Below are 16917 nucleotides of genomic sequence, written 5' to 3'. Positions count from 1 at the left end.
TGCTATTTATGTAGCCAACACTAAGTAGAAGAGGTCGGCTGAAGAGCGTAAGATAAATCTTCCTTTCTTTGACGTTTAACTTATGTTCCAGACTGTAATTCTGCACACTCATGGAGCAGATTTTTAAAGCCCTCTCAGCTCACTGAGCTCCGAGCAGCTATTAGACTCTGTAATTTGTGGGTGCCAGCTCAATAAATCATGTTCAGAATGCCCACGACATTTAACAACAGTCTGAAATGAATTGTTTCTCCTAAATTAATTGTCTCCTCCACCTCCAGCTGCTGCAGTGCTGAGATCATTTGAGACCTGCTGTTGAAAAATCTTACCTTGCTCCTTTCACTGCTGCACTGCGAGGTAAAAGATTAGCGTGGATGAAATGTCGGGAAATGTGTGGTGATGAAAACGTGTTAATTGAACTGATCAGTTTTGCTTCTGTTCTGCAGCAAACCGGGAGAGAGCGGCCGGTGCCGCAGAATCCAAATGTCAGATGAGGTCATGTCTTTGTCTCGGTGCAGCGACTCTGCGGTTTTTCCTTTTAAAACGTTTCTTCCCAGCGTTTTCCTTCTCTACGTGTAATTACAGATTTTTTGGTTGTTTGAATAGAAGTAACTGCTGAGCGATCCCACCCTCTCTGTGTATTTTAGTTTCACAGTATGCCCCTCTGTCCCTGAGACCCTTAACCTGTGAGGTCAAAGCAGGTCACAGGTGAGGTCCTCGGGAACAGGGCTGCATTCAGTTTCAACGTCCCAGAACAAGAGTAACGTTTTGTGAAGAGAGGTATAACTTAATGAACATTTTACTCCCCAGAAAGTCAAATTGTGATGTTTGATGTCTTGCCAGTCTCGCCATTCTTTTCAATGCAAGAAAAACTCTCAGACGATTATGATGTCACGTCGAATGTATCTGTCTCCAGCTGACTGTTTACCTGTCATGTCATGATCAAGACCTGTCAGGTTGGAAAAGAAGAAGAAGAAGAAAACCCCTCCTCCTGCAGCACACACACAATCTCAGGGGGCCAACCCTATTGGCTGGCTTTGTGTTATAGTCCTCTATGGGGGGCCAATAGGAAGACAGCCGAGGGTTGTGACCCCGTCATTTATGTCACCTTTAAAAACCAGAGATGTTTGTATATCACATACATGTTTCTGTATTTGTACTGGAAATGCTGCAGTGTTTTAACCTCCGAATGTCAATAAAATATGGGGGAAAAAAAAGTTGTTGTAACGTGTGAATTTCTGATATAATACGTCTTTGCGTCTGACCTCCTTAAAAGTTCCCCCGGATATCCCCTTTTGCAAGCTCTCAGTTTTGCTTTGACTTTTTCCAAACAGAGTCAAATGTATGTCTGTGTTTTACTGGGAAGCACCAGTGGTTGAACATAAAGAGAGAGCGTCTTGTGAGGAGAATTCCTTTTTCTCGGACTCTAGAACATTTCATAACGCTGCGATTTTTAAACTCAGGATGAATGAGAGAAGATTTTATCAAAGCGCCCTGTCGCAGCTCGTGCTGTAAATAAACAAACATAATTAAATGCATTCAAACACACACACACACACACACACAAACATATTTGGGATTTTCCATGTCCGACCGCCTGCCCAGCTCTGACTTTGGCAGTCCTGGAGCAGACTCTTGCCTAATATTGATTGGCTTGTCTGTGTGGAGACAGATGAATGCATTAGTACCCAGCTCACCCTGCCACTGAAAATATATTAAGTTCATGTATTAGGCACCCTGTCTGGTTGCCATGGAGATGCACTGGGAGTGGGGGACCAGGGAGGAGAGGAGAGGAGAGGAGAAGGGGGAGGTGGTGGGGGGGTGAGGAGGATGGGAGACGAGTGGGGGATACAGGATGTGATGAGGCAGGCGACTTGATTTGTAGTCCCTCTCCCTCTTCCTCCTTCTCTGCCTCGCTCTGTCACTTGTGTCCTCCTCTGCCTCTCCTCTTTGTTTCCCCTCACGTCTTTTTTCCTTTTTCCTCGCCACTTTCTGAATTTCCTCAACTCCACCTGCAAGAATACGCACCTTCTCTCTCTCGTTGCTCACTGTTTTTTTTATTATTGATTTTGTTGACCCTTTTGTTTCTTTTGTCTCTCAGTCTCGCCGCCGGTTACACTTTTATTCTTTCTTTATTTCTCTTGGGTTTTTCCTCGCCACCACGCTTTCCACCTTTTCCCTCTATGTACACGAGCATTTAACTCCCTCTTCATCTGCCCCTCTCTCACGCCACCCCGCCGCCCCAACCCCCCCATCCCCACCACCGCCCCCGCCGCCACCGCCGCCTCCCTCCTTGGCTCGCTCCATCTCTGTGCTCTGCAGTAAAACTGGTGCATTGAGGCAGCGGGAAATGGGGACTAGAGACAATAGAACGGAGGGAAATGTAGAGGGGAGTCTGTGATTCTCTCCCCTCAAACCCGAGCATGTTGAGGGAAACATGGGCAGGATATTTCAAAATCTTACTTTTAATTTCATGCACATAGGACCCTTGATATTCAAGCTTCTCCTGGAATGTGAAACCTTACAATCTGTGGTCACTAGGGACCACAGATTTGAATAAAAACAGATACCTTTGTTTTTTCTGTGAGTGCTGAAAAAATGTGCACCGCTGCCTTCTGGCTCGTGTGTGTTAGCTTGCTATTCGACACCTCTCTGAGCTGCTATCAGTGCTTTGTTGATCTGCAAGACACCAGCCGTCTGTGTTTTGGTCACATTTTGACTGAATACAATGTTAAAAATGTTGACGGCTGCTTCAGCAAGCTGGATCGCATATTCAACAACGAGGCAGTCATCGAGGCAGCGAGAGTAGGTGCGGGAAAATGATCTTGTTTACTCATTTCTTAAATGTTTTTCATCATGTTTTACTGCATTTGAACAGTAAATAAGCTCTTGACAAGAACTGATGACTGCATGTGTGGGTGAGGAAGTTGGTTGACAGCCGTATGGTATGTCCTTTTTTTCAAGGTGAAGGCTATGAGAAGCAGCTGAAAGAGATTCTGAATGCAGAGATCCTGCCCATAGTGGAAGACTTCGACCAAAAGCTGAATAAAGGTAGCCGAGCACCCGCTCTCACGCACAGAAATGAGCTTTCAGAGTGTCTGAATTGTTAAGTAAGGTTAGAAAACGGAGGGGAGTTACAAATGAGACATTTCAAAATGATGCCCCGAGGCACACAATTCACCAGGATGTGTTGAGCCAAATATTTCTGTCTTCCTCCTTCTCCTCCTCCTCCTTCTCGTCCTCCTCCTCCTCCTCTCCATCCATCAGACACAGTGTATGAGGAGAGGTTGCAGACAGCAGCAGACAATTTCATCGCAGCTGCCTCCAAACTGCCTAGAGGTGAGACATGGTCTCTTCCCCCCTTTTCCTTCATCTTTTCATCTACAGTCGGGCCCACATTAGGTCATTACGGCTCCCTCTGATCTCTGCTCTCTCTTTCTCTCTCTCCGTCTCTCTGTGTAATAAGCTACTTACGTTATTAAAGCCTTTCAAACATTGTGGAGAATAAAGGAAGCAGTCGGGTCGAACTGACACATTTTTTTTCACCTGATAGAAATAAAGATGCGCTTATCTAAATCGACTCTGTTTGTTTTCGCAGTCTCTGGATGTATCCCTCCATGTGGTTAGTCACCTTTGTTGTCTCTCTAATATCACACATTCTGTTTTTAGAAACAAAAATGTCAGCATTAGTCTCTTGTGCCCATCAGGTTACCAGAGTTTAGGCAAAGAGTACAACTGTGTCACCTGCCAGTACGACTCCTGTGGGTTCCCTCTCGACTGTCCTGGTGAGTATTAATAATCTGTCCAACACACTGGATTATAGATACTGTTACATCACAATTTTCCAAATAGGCTGTTAATCCAGACTTGACACATCCTTACATAACTGCATTTTCACCTTCATAAGCATCCACTCCTGATCCTTGAAATGCACCGCGTTTGATCCTTGAAATGCTCTTAGCAGAAAGTCGGGATTTGAAAAAGAGACCGAGGCGAGGTTTTATTTCCACACATTATATCTTTTGCGCAGAGCCCCCAAGGTACTCTTTAAGTCCTTGGCTTCTTTATGCAAGGTGACAGTTGACTCCCACACACGACGGTATTCGTATCAACCCTGCACAGCACAGCCACTGTTTAGCATATCATCACTTTTACTCCACTCCTCAGAGACTGGGCTTAAGTATTATCATTAAGGAGGACTCAGACTGCAAGAGCTGCCCCCCTGTGAATGTTATCTGTGCATATGTATGTGTGTGTGTGTGTGTGTGTGTGTGTGTGTGTGTGTGTGTGTGTGTGTGTGTGTGTGTGTGTGTGTGTGTGTGTGTGTGTCCGCCTGTGTGCATGTGGGTGGCTATATGTTTATTTCAGTTGAAGAAATTAACGTAGGAGAGAACAACAGGAGCAGCATGTGGTGCGACGTGCCGTTTCCTTTACCAGACGACATCGAGGTGATCTGGAAGTTTGCAGAACAGGTACGTGTTGACCAGGCAGAGTGTTCTGGGTCCGGGTGACTGCAGTACCTTTAAAGGGGTAGTTCAACATTTTGGGAAATAAGCATATAGGCTGTCATGCCGAGGGTTAGATGAAAAGATGCATCTGTGCATTATTTAGTACTGAATTTTTATAATAAGTTATTATCTTTGCTGTAAACAATGTTACGGTTATGTCCATGTCAAATGAATAAACTACAATAAACGGATACACCACTCTGTTGAAAATTAAGCCAGAGCTCAGGGACAGTTAGCTGAACTTAGCTTAGCTTAGCTTAGTTTAGCATTGATTTGGATGTGGGAGGTTTGGTTTGGATATGTTTGGAAGAATGAGGAAACGGCCAGCCAGGTTTGGTCCTGAAGCAAATAAAGAAAAAATCTACGTACTGCTAACAAGGTTTTTGTAGCCATACTGCTGTTCCATCTGCCATGTATCCATTAATCTAGCTTCAGCGTTACTATGTAGGCTGATTGCCTGACTTCAAAATGACACAAATGGCAATGCGACAGTACCAGTGACAGTCAGAACAAAATTTCATCCTCCTTTGAGCCTTCATCTTACTGGACCTTCATCGTCACACGGTAAACATTGTGAAACAGTCAGAGTTGAGTTCAGTCTAGGCACTAATGTTCTTTCAAGGTTCAGGTGAATGTCATGTTTGATTCAAAATAAGTACATTATTTATGTTTTTGACACAAGTTAAGTTTATTGCTTAAGTTAAAATTGACTGTTGGTTTCACATTTTGACACGAGCATCAGACGCGTCCATCCAGGCCACCGTCCTCCCTTTTACGCCAACTAGGGCCGACCAGCAGTACAACTGAGGTCAATCTTCAATCTTCTCATGTAACTTTCAAGCAAGAAAGTTAATTAACCAAGGCAATATTTATATTGGTAAAAGACAACTTTTCCCCCCCAGTGTTTCTCAGTGGTATTTTGACAGTTGGCACCACTGTTGCAAAGATAACTGGATCATTTCTGTTTTCCTCAGAGTCGCAAATAACATCACAGGCCAAAACACAAGATTTATTTATTCATTTATTTATTTGCTCGCTCCACAAATAGATCACCAGTCAACCTTCTTTTCGCTGGATGAGCATGTGCCCGGTGGCAGACATGTTGTATGTGATGGCGAGGTTCGTAGAGACCCGGTGTAAAGGCAGATATCCATTACACTGTGCAATCAATACACTAGCTCATAATGATTTGTCGAAGCAGAAAACCCTCCTAGTCATGTTAAATATGTCTTTGCATCTGTGCAGCTGAACTATTAATGATTCCTGCCGACAGTGTTCATAAGAGTATATTCCTGTGCAGGTGAAAACGCAGCAGGTGGATGAGTTTAAAGAAGTGACTGCGGGGGTGGACAGGCTCTATTCCATCCCTTCAACCAGCGTGCAGCATGAGGGCACCTACCAGTGTGAGATCTACTCAGGCCAACGCTCCATTGTCAGACTGTACTACCATCTCACAGGTAACGAGACGCCTGTTCCTTCGCTGTTATCTTTAAACTCTGTGTCCTTATTGTGAGTTCAATTCCCCCCCCCACGTCTCCCTGTCAGTGACCCCCCAGGCGGCGGCCGGCCACACAGAGCTGCAGGAGATATTCGACCTGTCTCTGCTCCCAGGAGGGCGGTTGCTCCCAGTGCCTGGTGGTCCTCCCCACTCCCCTCTCCTCCTCGGCCCCCTCCCCTCGCCACTGCTTCTCACCGCCTGTTTAACTGCTCTGCTCCTGCTGCTCTTCCTCTCCCTGGGGTAACAACAAAGCCATTATTTGCACAATACGAGACGTAAACGGCGACGTAACTTATAAATGCTCTCATTTCCTGTGAATTCAAGATTTCAAGATGCCCCCAGCTAAGGCATAGATATATATATATATATATATATATATATATATATATATATATACACACACACACACACACACACACACACACACACACACACACACACACACACACACACACACACACACATACACACATACATATGTATATATATGTCAGCATCATATCTAGTACTTTTTTCTTTGGCTGTCACAGGGCTCTGTGTTGGTCATCAATAACAGAGACAAGTCATGCTGAACAAGCAGATGGAGATGAAGATTTAGGATTCTGAGAGTCGGGATGATACACGGGGCGCAATAAAGGCATTACATCAATTCTCCAGCTCTCTACAGCGTAACGTCATAGCTTACAGAGAGCCTGTGTGTGACTCCTTCCACCACTGGAGGGCAGGATGCACATCTTTGTCAGCCCAGTCCACAGCGTGCTGTATGTTTCATCTGTGCCGCACACTAATGGAAAGCAACTATTTTGGTTAAGTCACTCTAAAGTACACTTTTGAGGTTCTTCACTGAGTTTTTTTTTTTTTTACACTTTAAACTACTTTATTCTTAGTAGTTTAGCAGCTTTTTTACTCTGCATAATTAGATTTGACATAAAAGAGGCTTATAAAATATGACGCAGGGCTTTCAAATTCAACTAAATTAATCTTTATTATTAGCTCCAACTCAACCAGCTACAACAAAACACCCTGCATCACAATCCAACTGATGCAGACATACGTACATTATACCAAACAACAGTATAAATACATTAAACTAAATATATTTGTTATCCAAACAGTGCCGTTGCTAAACGACACTTTATCTTTAGAGCTGGAAAGTAAAATTTCATTCACGCCACCGAAGAGGGGAGGGAACAGTGTGTTTAAAGCTTGTACACTTTAATGCAGTGAATTAGACAGACTTTAGCAATCAATCTTGTTATTGATGAATGCTCTGCTACAAAGAGTTTTACCTCTTTCTTAATTACAGTTACATAGTTACTAAGAACCTCCTGTTTTGTTCTGATAGCTGCAGGGCAACAGACTGTAACTGTGGTTGGTGGTTCCAGGTACAAGAAGGAGATACAGGGCAACTCAGGCACAGTCAGTTCACTTAGGCATCATCCCACACCGATACCTGCTGGAAACCACTTCACCCATTCTTGAGTTGAAAGAAGGACTCTCGTCCGTCATCTCCTCTAACATGACGTCTTGACAGCAGTGGCCACACAATTTGGTGGGTAGCTTGCTGGTTACTGCGTCCTCCTCTTCTTTCTGTTCTTCTTTTTACGTTTTATGGCAGGTGGCAACCAGTGTTAAGGTGCATTGTATATATATTTACATGATATAATGATAGCCTATATGTTAATCATACGCCAATAATAGAATATCACGACCACCTTGAACACCCCAAGCCTCAAAATATTGAATGCAGCCAATAAAATGCCCTCTATTTCACTTTTTTTTTGGTAGACTAAGGCCACTGCTGGGCTCTAGGGATGACAGACAAAGAGGCCTTGAGCAGAGAGTGTAGCGACAACAGAAGAAAGAACTAGTCCATTGCAGTATACAAAGATGACCCAACTTGCTCTACTGAAGGGCTCTGAGTAGATGGTAATATAAGTCTGTCAGTCCGTTTGGTCTAGACTGAAATATCTCATTTGCTACTGGATGAATTGCCGCTACATTTTATAGTCTACAAGCACTCATGGCCCCTTGAGGATGACATCTAATGGCTTACTTGATCCCCTGACTTTTCCTCTATCCCCACCAGGGGTCAAAATGTTCATGTAACCTGTGAGATATAATAGCTCACAGTTAACGTTTTCACAGCCCGCACACTAGGGCAAATTGACACGGACCACACAAATGCATTGGTCAAAATTCTCTCTTTCAATTTCACTTTTCACTTCTTATGTGCGAGCACATATTTGACTTGTCCTATTCGTACGTACATTGGAATGTCAGCTCTCCCGGGGAAGCTTACCATGAAAAGCCCCGTATTCCAGGAAATAGCTTCAGTGTCATCGCTGGCAGCTGCACATGCTGAACCAAAATATTACTTGTGTGCTCCTTGTTTACAGCTTCTACCATAAGTCTGCAATGCCATCATTTTCAAAACAAAGTAACACAACATAAAACATGCACATATACCTAAAAATATACATCAGATAACACAGTTTCTTTTTCAACTCATGTCCCACGTCACCTTTCGCACAATTATCTCGGCATACGTATATCTGGAGGACGAGCTAATGGGGGTAATAGTCGATAAACATTACATCACCCAATTAGTTGACCTGTACAGCAGTACTGATTATCAAGCCAACACCTTGTCAGTGTGTGTGTGTGTGTGTGTGTGTGTGTGTGTGTGTGTGTGTGTGTGTGTGTGTATATTCCACAACATAGATGGAGAAAATAAAAGACATTACTGGTAACACCTTAAGCCAAAATCTGGATGTTCATTGTTTGTGTTTTCTTTAATTACTCTTTTTTTATGGGTTAGTATTATAATCTATGCACTCTACACATTTTGCACGGCACATTTATTATATATTGCACACGTCATGTACACACAAGGAAACTTAATGTATATGGTATGTTTATCTTTAACAGTTATCTATTATGTTTTTATTCAAAATGTTAAGTTATTCATTCCAATATCTCCTTACAACTGTCTCTATTCTTGATGCCCTCCCAATACCCATATCAATAAAGGAACATCTTATCTTATCTTTTCTTTTCTTATTTTATCAACACTTGCTATGTAATCTAATCTACTCTCTGACTATTTTAATGAAAGTTTTAAACATCTGACCGAAAACAGTTCTATCTAGAGTTCTTCTTTTACATCTGACTGAAGTCTTGACTTTGAGTCCTTTCTAGTACTCAATAAAGGAATTATTGAGAACTTTCCTAGACTATTGAATTAAATGCAGTAGGGGTGTGACCATTCAATTCATATCACTATTCGTGGTTGCCGATACGATTCAAGGACAATCTTGGTTCATTTAGAATGATACGATATGATACGATATGATTCAGTGACTTGAAATCAATTCAGTAATTTTTTAGCCAAAAATTCCACCAGTGTGACTGTGAAATAAATACCTGGATACTTGACAGTGCAGGTGAAGTTTCCTAGATCCCTGTTGTTTCTTGGGAATTGGGTTTAAATTAATTATGGATATAAACAAGTAAACAACAATTAATGGCAAATGTATTAACTTTTTATTTGAATGAAGTGCAACCAGGAGGTTAACCTTTTCCGCTCTCATTTTCAATATAAAAAGAGTACAGTAAGTGCAACCACCATTTCTTCAGGTTGAATTAACAGTGGGTGTACCTGCTACTCCTGCTGACGTTACCTTGCGCTGCTGCTGGCACGTGTCGATGACGTCACAGACAGGCAGACTGAATCGAGTAACGTTTAATGTGTCTTTATCGTTGAAAGTGCTAAAAAAAAAACAAAAAAAAACACATCCATGAAGTTTGCCATGCTTAAATCCAATGTGCAATTTCCTAGTATCGATACAATCGATTCTTTACCATTTCAAATGATTTTTAATCGATATATGTCATCTGGAAGGCCAACTTGCCGAGCACAGATTGATGTAGTTGGATTGTAGGAATATAAATCCATTGATGTAGTTGGATTGTAGGAATATAAATCCATTCATCGATGTAGTAGATGAATCGTTACGCCCCTAAAATGCAGTGTGACATTTTAACATTGTTTGAATCTGTTTGTCTAAATAAATAGAATACCTTCACGGTTCAGCTGACTTTACTTCTCCTGAAATGACTGATGTCTTGGTGGTGGGGGAAACACAATGTGAGGACTCACTGGGATCTGCGCGTCTTATAAAGCACTTGTGGAGCATCTAAAAATAGTCAGACATGACTCAACACTCAACTTGTCATTTATTGGGCAGATTACTTGTATGTTTTCCAGTGGGTTGCTGAGTTGCTGAGGCAACCAGTGATGCATTGTAAAAAGCCTTACAGCAGGATATCTAAACTGTACGGATTTTTTCAGTTTTCAGTTTCTGAGTAATTTTACTGGTTTTCTGTGACCCTGAGCTGTGTGCCAGAGTCCTTCACAAGTTTTCTCTGTTATGGACACCAACTCACTCTCCCTCCCCTATCTAAAGAGGAAATAGCTAACAGAGAGGAGTGCCCCTATAGTGGAAAGCATCATAAATGTTACACATCAACAATGCTCCTTCAGCAGATCTCATATTGACAGAGCCATAAATCTCTCCTTTCTTTCACATTTGTGTGTGTGTGTATAAGTTGTCATGCTTTTTCTTAGCCTGTGACGTTAAACTGTTGGAGGCTTTCATGACAATACTGTACACCCATCACAGTCCCCAGGAATCCATCATCGCCTACCTGAAAACACCTTTGAACATTGCGAATAAGATATTCTCTTGGTGTGATGCAAATTAACCACAACAGTTTATTTTCACTCAAATTGACCTTTGGCAAACTTGTGCAATATGTCACAAGTATGTCACAAGCTCAAACACAAGTTAAGTTTGGCTCAAATATTTTATTTATGAATACAGGATCGGTAAGAAACGCTTTCACCTATTTTTTTCCTCATAATAATAAATACACCTCAGAGCTCAATTAGGTTCACAGCATTTTCAGCAACCTATTGACCTCAATCTGTCTTTCTTTTTTTGTCTGTTTGTTTGTTTGTTTGTTTGTTAGACTGTGTCAGAGCTCCAGATAATAATTAGGGATGCAGTGTTCAGGAAATTCTAGGCCACTACCAATGTTTTGTTTTTTGTAGTTGTTTTTTATTCTTGCTTTAAAAAATAAATAAATAAAAGCTTTAAAAAAGTTAACTGAACTTTTTTAAAGCTATTCAGCTCTTCATTACAAACAGGAGCTAAAACAGAGAGTTTTACATGGAGTGGGAATACAGCGCTGCAGCACCAGGCAATATGAGAACTGTGCTTTTTAGCATTGATGTATGTGAGATAATATTATTTAAAAAAAATAATATTATTATTATTTGTTTTAATCCAAAACCTAACCACCTACTCAATGATAAGAATTTCATTGCTAACAAGGCCTTAAAAACTGATGGTAAGGATGTCACATGCTCACAAATGTGCGCAATATTAGTGTCACACAGAAGGATGAACATGAGTCACTGTCGGTGGTGAAAGACAAATATCAGCCCGTACTGATGTGTAGACAATGAATCTGTTCGTTCCTAGTAATAATGTTTCATCCCAAAGGGGGCAAACTTGAAAATGTCTTCCCTCATCTACATCTCATTAAATATTCAGGCACCGGAAACAATTTGGACAATTTTCGGGAAATCATTGTCGTGACATTGCAGCATAAAAAAATGACTCTGACAAACCGAAGTGGGAATTACAGCCCAAAAACAATATGACATTTTTGTCACTGATTGCTTCAGACAAACTTTGGGCAAAGTTGTGGCCTCTGATTGGTGTCCCCTGGAATGCAGCTTCAAACTCTGTGTTGAAGCGCAAGTTCCAGTAAATGACGGCTGCTCCACCAGTATGAGTGTGCACGCCGCCGCTGACCCTGAGGTCATCGGATGAAAGCCGTCTCTGCAGACTGGGGGAACACCCTCAACCTCGTTTGTCCAAATACTGTGTGCCAGAAATAACTTACTGATCTTACTGAAGTGTTCTGTATATTGTCTCATCTCTGCCACATTCTGAGTATTTTTTTCTCTCTCTTTTTGCAGAAAGGAGTAAAAGGAAACTGATGAATTGTAGACCTTTAATCTAAAGTGTAAAATATTGAATTGGGGGGGCAACGACAAGCCATTCATCAACAAAAAAAAAAACAAGCTTGTAACATGTTGTTTTGCTGTAGAGTAAAAACATGTAATTACTATAATGATATATTGAAAGCATTGTCACAACCCTGACAGTGCTCATTTCCTCTCATCTACCACATTGTTGACAACCTTGTGCCTATCATCTGGTATTAATCATGACGCGTTAAGTCATAAACTTAATCATAAACACCATGGTCGGATCCCGTGTTCCGCAGTTTTACGTAAATGAATTTTCTGTCTGAGATGACACACTGCTCAGAGGGGTTGACACTGAAAAAGAGTTGAGTTCTGAGGGTGACACAACACTTTGTGGTTGGTACTTCCCATTTTTAACAGATCAAACGTGCACCCCAACGTGTGCACCAGCTGAAACCGTTCCTCCTTCCTGATGTCAGTGAGGGAGGGCCAGACAGGGTGGGGGAGGACTGGCTAATTGAAAACAGACCAGAGGGGAGGTGATGTTTGGCTTCCACAAACTCTTGATTTGCTCTCAGGTTTTTTTTTTTCTCTTTTCCCTGACTCGTTACGGCTCTCTTACTGAGAAAATGTTTTTTGTCGTAAATCACATCGGAGCTTTGAGATCCACTGATTACAGCTGTGATAGAGCATCCATGGTATGTTGTCTTGGAGACCAAAGACGGGGTATTACCACAAAATCTGATGAGTAACGTCGGAGAAGCTCTTGAGGAAATCAGACACTTTTACTCATGTGAGAAAATATGCTAGTCTGCCAAATCGCAGTGTTTCCTGATGATGCCCATGGTCTTGTGGTCATCTAGTCAACGTCTACACTTATTACGCAACTGCAGCGGAGTGGAAGTGGAGGTTAGAGTTTATCATATTTTAAAGGACGAGCAGATAAGATGGCTAAAGCTTTAACCTGACTTCCATGTGTCGCACTGAAAAGACACAGCTCTTCTTGGAGCCTCAGTTAACATTAATGAGAAGATACAGGACTGATGCAGGAGAATGACTTGCAGTGGTGGAAGAAATATCCAGATCTTTATTCCTCCAGTCATTCGTCTCTTTCAAACGCAAAATTTCACCTTGAGGGAATTTCTTCAGATTAGTCAGAGGGGTCCATTTGGACTCAAGGATGAACTAAAAAGAGTTTGGTAGTTAAAGGTCAAGGTCAGTGTGATCTCAGAAAACACATATTACCTTTAATTTCACACAAATAGAGAGCTGTGGGGATGACGTGTTTTTGTACCCGGAAGTTAGCATCGCCCTGGTTCCCTAACAAAAAGCTTGTGGGATGTTTCCATTGGGTTTTTCTGCCTAAAATAAGCTCTGTGCCAAACACATGTTTATGATGCGTACATTTTGTTCAGCGAGATGATCTTCATAGATACACACCACGATTTGTAAATGAAGTGTAAATGAAAAACTAGTGTTAGGCTATAAACAGACTACATTTCTGACACATGACTTACATGTCACTTCCAAGCGGCTTACTAAACAACTACTATACACATTTTCTATGAAAAGTTGTAAAGTCAGAATACAGTTTTTTGGGGGGGTTAATAGGTTTATGGTTATATACCTGAAACAAGGTCTGCATATACAAGTTTAAGAGATTTTCAGTTTTTTGTTCTACAACATAATATCTGTCAGTTAATACCCCATGTTTGACTATATAAAGCGTTTATCTGTCTTTGAAAAGGTGGTTGCTAACAAGCAACTAGAGGAGAATACAAAAGTTATCAGGATATTAAATGTCATCATGCCGAATACGGGGTACTCATTGACTCACAAGTCCGTCTTTAGAAAGAGAATTTTGGTTGCATCCTATTCTGCTTCTAACTTTACAACTTGTAGACTGATCAACATAGAAAACTGTGTAGTGTTGTAAGATTCTTAGTGTTGATTGATGCCGTGAAGTCGTGCAAGTGTAGGCTGGTTCGTTTATTGCTTTGCATTAGCTTTTTAGTTCTGACTGTTTCATTCATGCTTCAAAAATCATAAAAACAGCGTTCATCTGTGAAGATTATCTTAACAAACAAGATTTTCAAGTATCACAAACTTGTATTTGCCACAGATCTTATTTTCTGCAATAATCCAAAATCCCATATAGGCTTTTTGCAGAGGGAAACAGGTCTGATGCTAACATCCTGGCTATCTTACAAAAATACACTAACCTTGGCTGCCCGACTGCCCAACTGTGGTGATGTGGAATTCGACGTTTGGTTTATGTCATCCAATCTAAAACTGGTTAGCAGTATTTCTAGAGGTGCAACGCTGCCAGAACAAAGGTTCTTAATTCTGGCTCTGCCTCAAGACTTAAGATATGTGGACCATCATTAAAAAACAGCTGAAGAACCAGCTGTTAAACATTTGTGTAATCTCTGTCTATTTTTATATATTTATGCTGATGTTACTCTACGTTCATTCTCATTTCCTTCCTTCTTTTCTTTATTCACTTCATTTTTATTTGAATTAACTTTTTTTCTCAACTGTATATTATTTCTTTCCCTTTTTATGTGAATCGATTAGTTGTAAGTCTGTACTTCTTTACTAAAGCAGCATTTTTGTGTACTAAAGAGTCGTGAAAAACACAAGTTCAACCTCCTTCTGAGAGTGAGACTGGACTTTATCACTGTGTAATATTATATCATCGACCATTCAGGTACATTTCCTCTCAGTGTTTATGTAATCCTTATTTTGAGTTGCAACCCGTATAACTGTGAGTGTTAGCAAATAACACCACGTTCACGCCTGACATCAGAATGCACAGATCCATTATCCTCAGCCCAGAAATATAAAGATGACTGTCAAACGCGCACTTGACATTTGAAAAAGAATCTCTTTATCTGATTGATCTCTACCATCAAGAGCCATGCTGGAGTTTGTGCAACCAGGAACACCTTATTTATGACGCTGTTCTTCCACTGAACATAAGTGTTTGCCTTTACATCATATTTAGCCTCGTTTCCTACTAATGGTTGTCAGTGGGATTGCGGCAGAGCTGCTCCTTCTCTCACAACTGATTGACAGCTCCACAATCTTTTGTTAGAATTATAAACAGGGTGTCACTCCCTAAGCACTTTAATTGCTTTTTAAAACAGCTTTGAGCAGCATTTTCTCCACCCTACACCTTATGTAAAAATGTTTATAACAAAGGTCAGAGTTCCTCAAAATGTCCTGTCATTTTCTCAGAGGTGATTAAAAAGCTGCCGTCCCACCTAGCTCGTATAACTGTGACTTGACCATAGATGCTCCTTATGCAATCAGTGTGGCACTGAACTACATTTACATGATATACATTGTATCTATACGTATACTGCATTGTAACCTGTATATTATTTAAAAATTCACATTAAATGACAGGTTAACCCAAATATAACCACTTCTTGTATGAGTGTCACAGTCACACACTTTCAATAAGGAAATGCAGCTGAGATCATCTTAATCATTGATATTCACTTCTGCCATATTATTATGTTTTGACTACATCAGTGACCCTGTTGCCAACCACCTTTCCACAGCAGGGCAGTAACATGGTTATCATGAATTCTCAGGTCTGACAGACCTGTGCTCACCTTTACCAGCCTGAATGTACTTTGTACTTGTCACTGTAGCCTGAACCCTGACTTCAGGCATTTTAAAATGTTTCTTATCAGTCTTGTCAAGATTATGACAGACATGGGCATTCAAATTTCAATACGCTTTATCGACACAAATGTTCAAGTTATGTCACCGCCAAAGCTACAAAGCTACAATTACAAAGGAAAACTGAACAGATGATCACAACATAAGAAAAACATTTTAAAGATGCACACTCTTAAACGATTACAAACATTTAGGTGGAGTTTTTTTCAATAAGTCAATGTATTTTGCAGCTATTGATTTTTCGCCGACATAGAGAAGGCACTTTCTGAGTATCGGGAGAAGGAAAAACCAAGGATAATTGTTTTTTATCTCTTCAAAGAAAATGTCTCTATTAATTCTCATAATATATTAACAAGGGAGATTCTGTCTCAACCTCTGATGACAAAGTGTCAGCTCTGTAGTGGATACACTGTCTGTGCATGGTAAGCATTTTCCTTAGTTTTATATTAGTCATGGTTGTGAGGTCCTATACCTTCCAATACTTGATATAGCTATATGAGATACACGATACGATACAATATAATACAATAAGATATGATATACTTTATTATAGGTACTACATACTATATAGGGAAATCTGTCTTGGACTTGATGAAATTATTTGGTTGAGCCATATTGTCAACTGTGTTATTGATTACATGTGGCCACTTAATGTGGCGTTTCATCCCCTCCTTTCCATTGACCTTATTTAAACCACAGCCATTTTCTTCCAACATCACGGTCAGTGCGCGAAACTTGAATGCTACGATAATGATACGCTCCTGTGCTCCTTTTTGCAAGTGGTATAAATGTTGGTTATCTAACAAACTGTTGCTATTTTACAGCTTCCTAATTGGTCATCGACTGAAATGATTATGGAAAGTGAAAATCTGGAGGCACGTTTTACCATATTTCAAGGTAAAACATCATATTTTAGAACTGTTTAACAATAGTCTTCGACAGATTTTTTGCTAACATTACCATTTGATTATATCCTGTGTGTTTAATTTCCAGGTTTAGACAAATGTCTTATAGATGTGCGTTGATATTTCAGAAGTAATTTATGCCTTTCCAAATTATATCATATCAAACAGTAATGTTAGAAATAATGTGGCTGAATGCTAATGTTAGAAGTTGTCATGGGGCGTAGTGATATTTGTTCAAGTACCAGAGCATAC

The 16917-nt window shown here is 40.7% G+C and overlaps 1 protein-coding gene and 1 long non-coding RNA gene across 5 annotated transcripts in view; both read left to right on the top strand.

Moving 5' to 3' along the window:
* The window catches only part of LOC119005850, a 31377-nt gene extending 30184 nt beyond the window's left edge, over positions 1-1193 (top strand). For all 4 annotated transcript variants that reach the window (XR_005070597.1, XR_005070599.1, XR_005070598.1 and 1 more), the window contains exons 7-8: positions 279-354; positions 444-1193. This is a non-coding gene — a long non-coding RNA (uncharacterized LOC119005850). The remainder of the gene's footprint in view (positions 1-278; positions 355-443) is intronic.
* Positions 1194-2558: 1365 nt separating this feature from the next.
* On the top strand, positions 2559-6842 carry LOC119005833 (sperm acrosome membrane-associated protein 6). Its single transcript, XM_037073851.1, has 9 exons — positions 2559-2806; positions 2962-3048; positions 3265-3336; positions 3596-3619; positions 3705-3782; positions 4366-4469; positions 5806-5962; positions 6051-6243; positions 6534-6842. The coding sequence occupies exons 1-9, from the start codon at positions 2596-2598 to the stop codon at positions 6607-6609; spliced, it is 1002 nt and encodes a 333-aa protein (XP_036929746.1). The 5' UTR covers positions 2559-2595; the 3' UTR covers positions 6610-6842.
* Positions 6843-16917: the final 10075 nt, after the last annotated feature.

The sequence above is a fragment of the Acanthopagrus latus genome, chromosome 17 (assembly GCF_904848185.1).
Source record: "Acanthopagrus latus isolate v.2019 chromosome 17, fAcaLat1.1, whole genome shotgun sequence".
In the NCBI taxonomy this organism is placed as follows: Eukaryota; Metazoa; Chordata; class Actinopteri; order Spariformes; family Sparidae; genus Acanthopagrus; species Acanthopagrus latus.
This window is presented reverse-complemented; position numbering and strand designations above follow the sequence as displayed.

Coding starts and splice junctions, on each gene's coding strand:
- LOC119005833 (XM_037073851.1), top strand. CDS start 2,596: ATGTGCACCGCTGCCTTCTGGCTCGTGTGTGTTAGCTTGCTATTCGAC. Junction 3,337..3,595: donor TGCCTCCAAACTGCCTAGAG/GTGAGACATGGT, acceptor TTGTTTTCGCAG/TCTCTGGATGTATCCCTCCA. Junction 3,783..4,365: donor GTTCCCTCTCGACTGTCCTG/GTGAGTATTAAT, acceptor TGTTTATTTCAG/TTGAAGAAATTAACGTAGGA.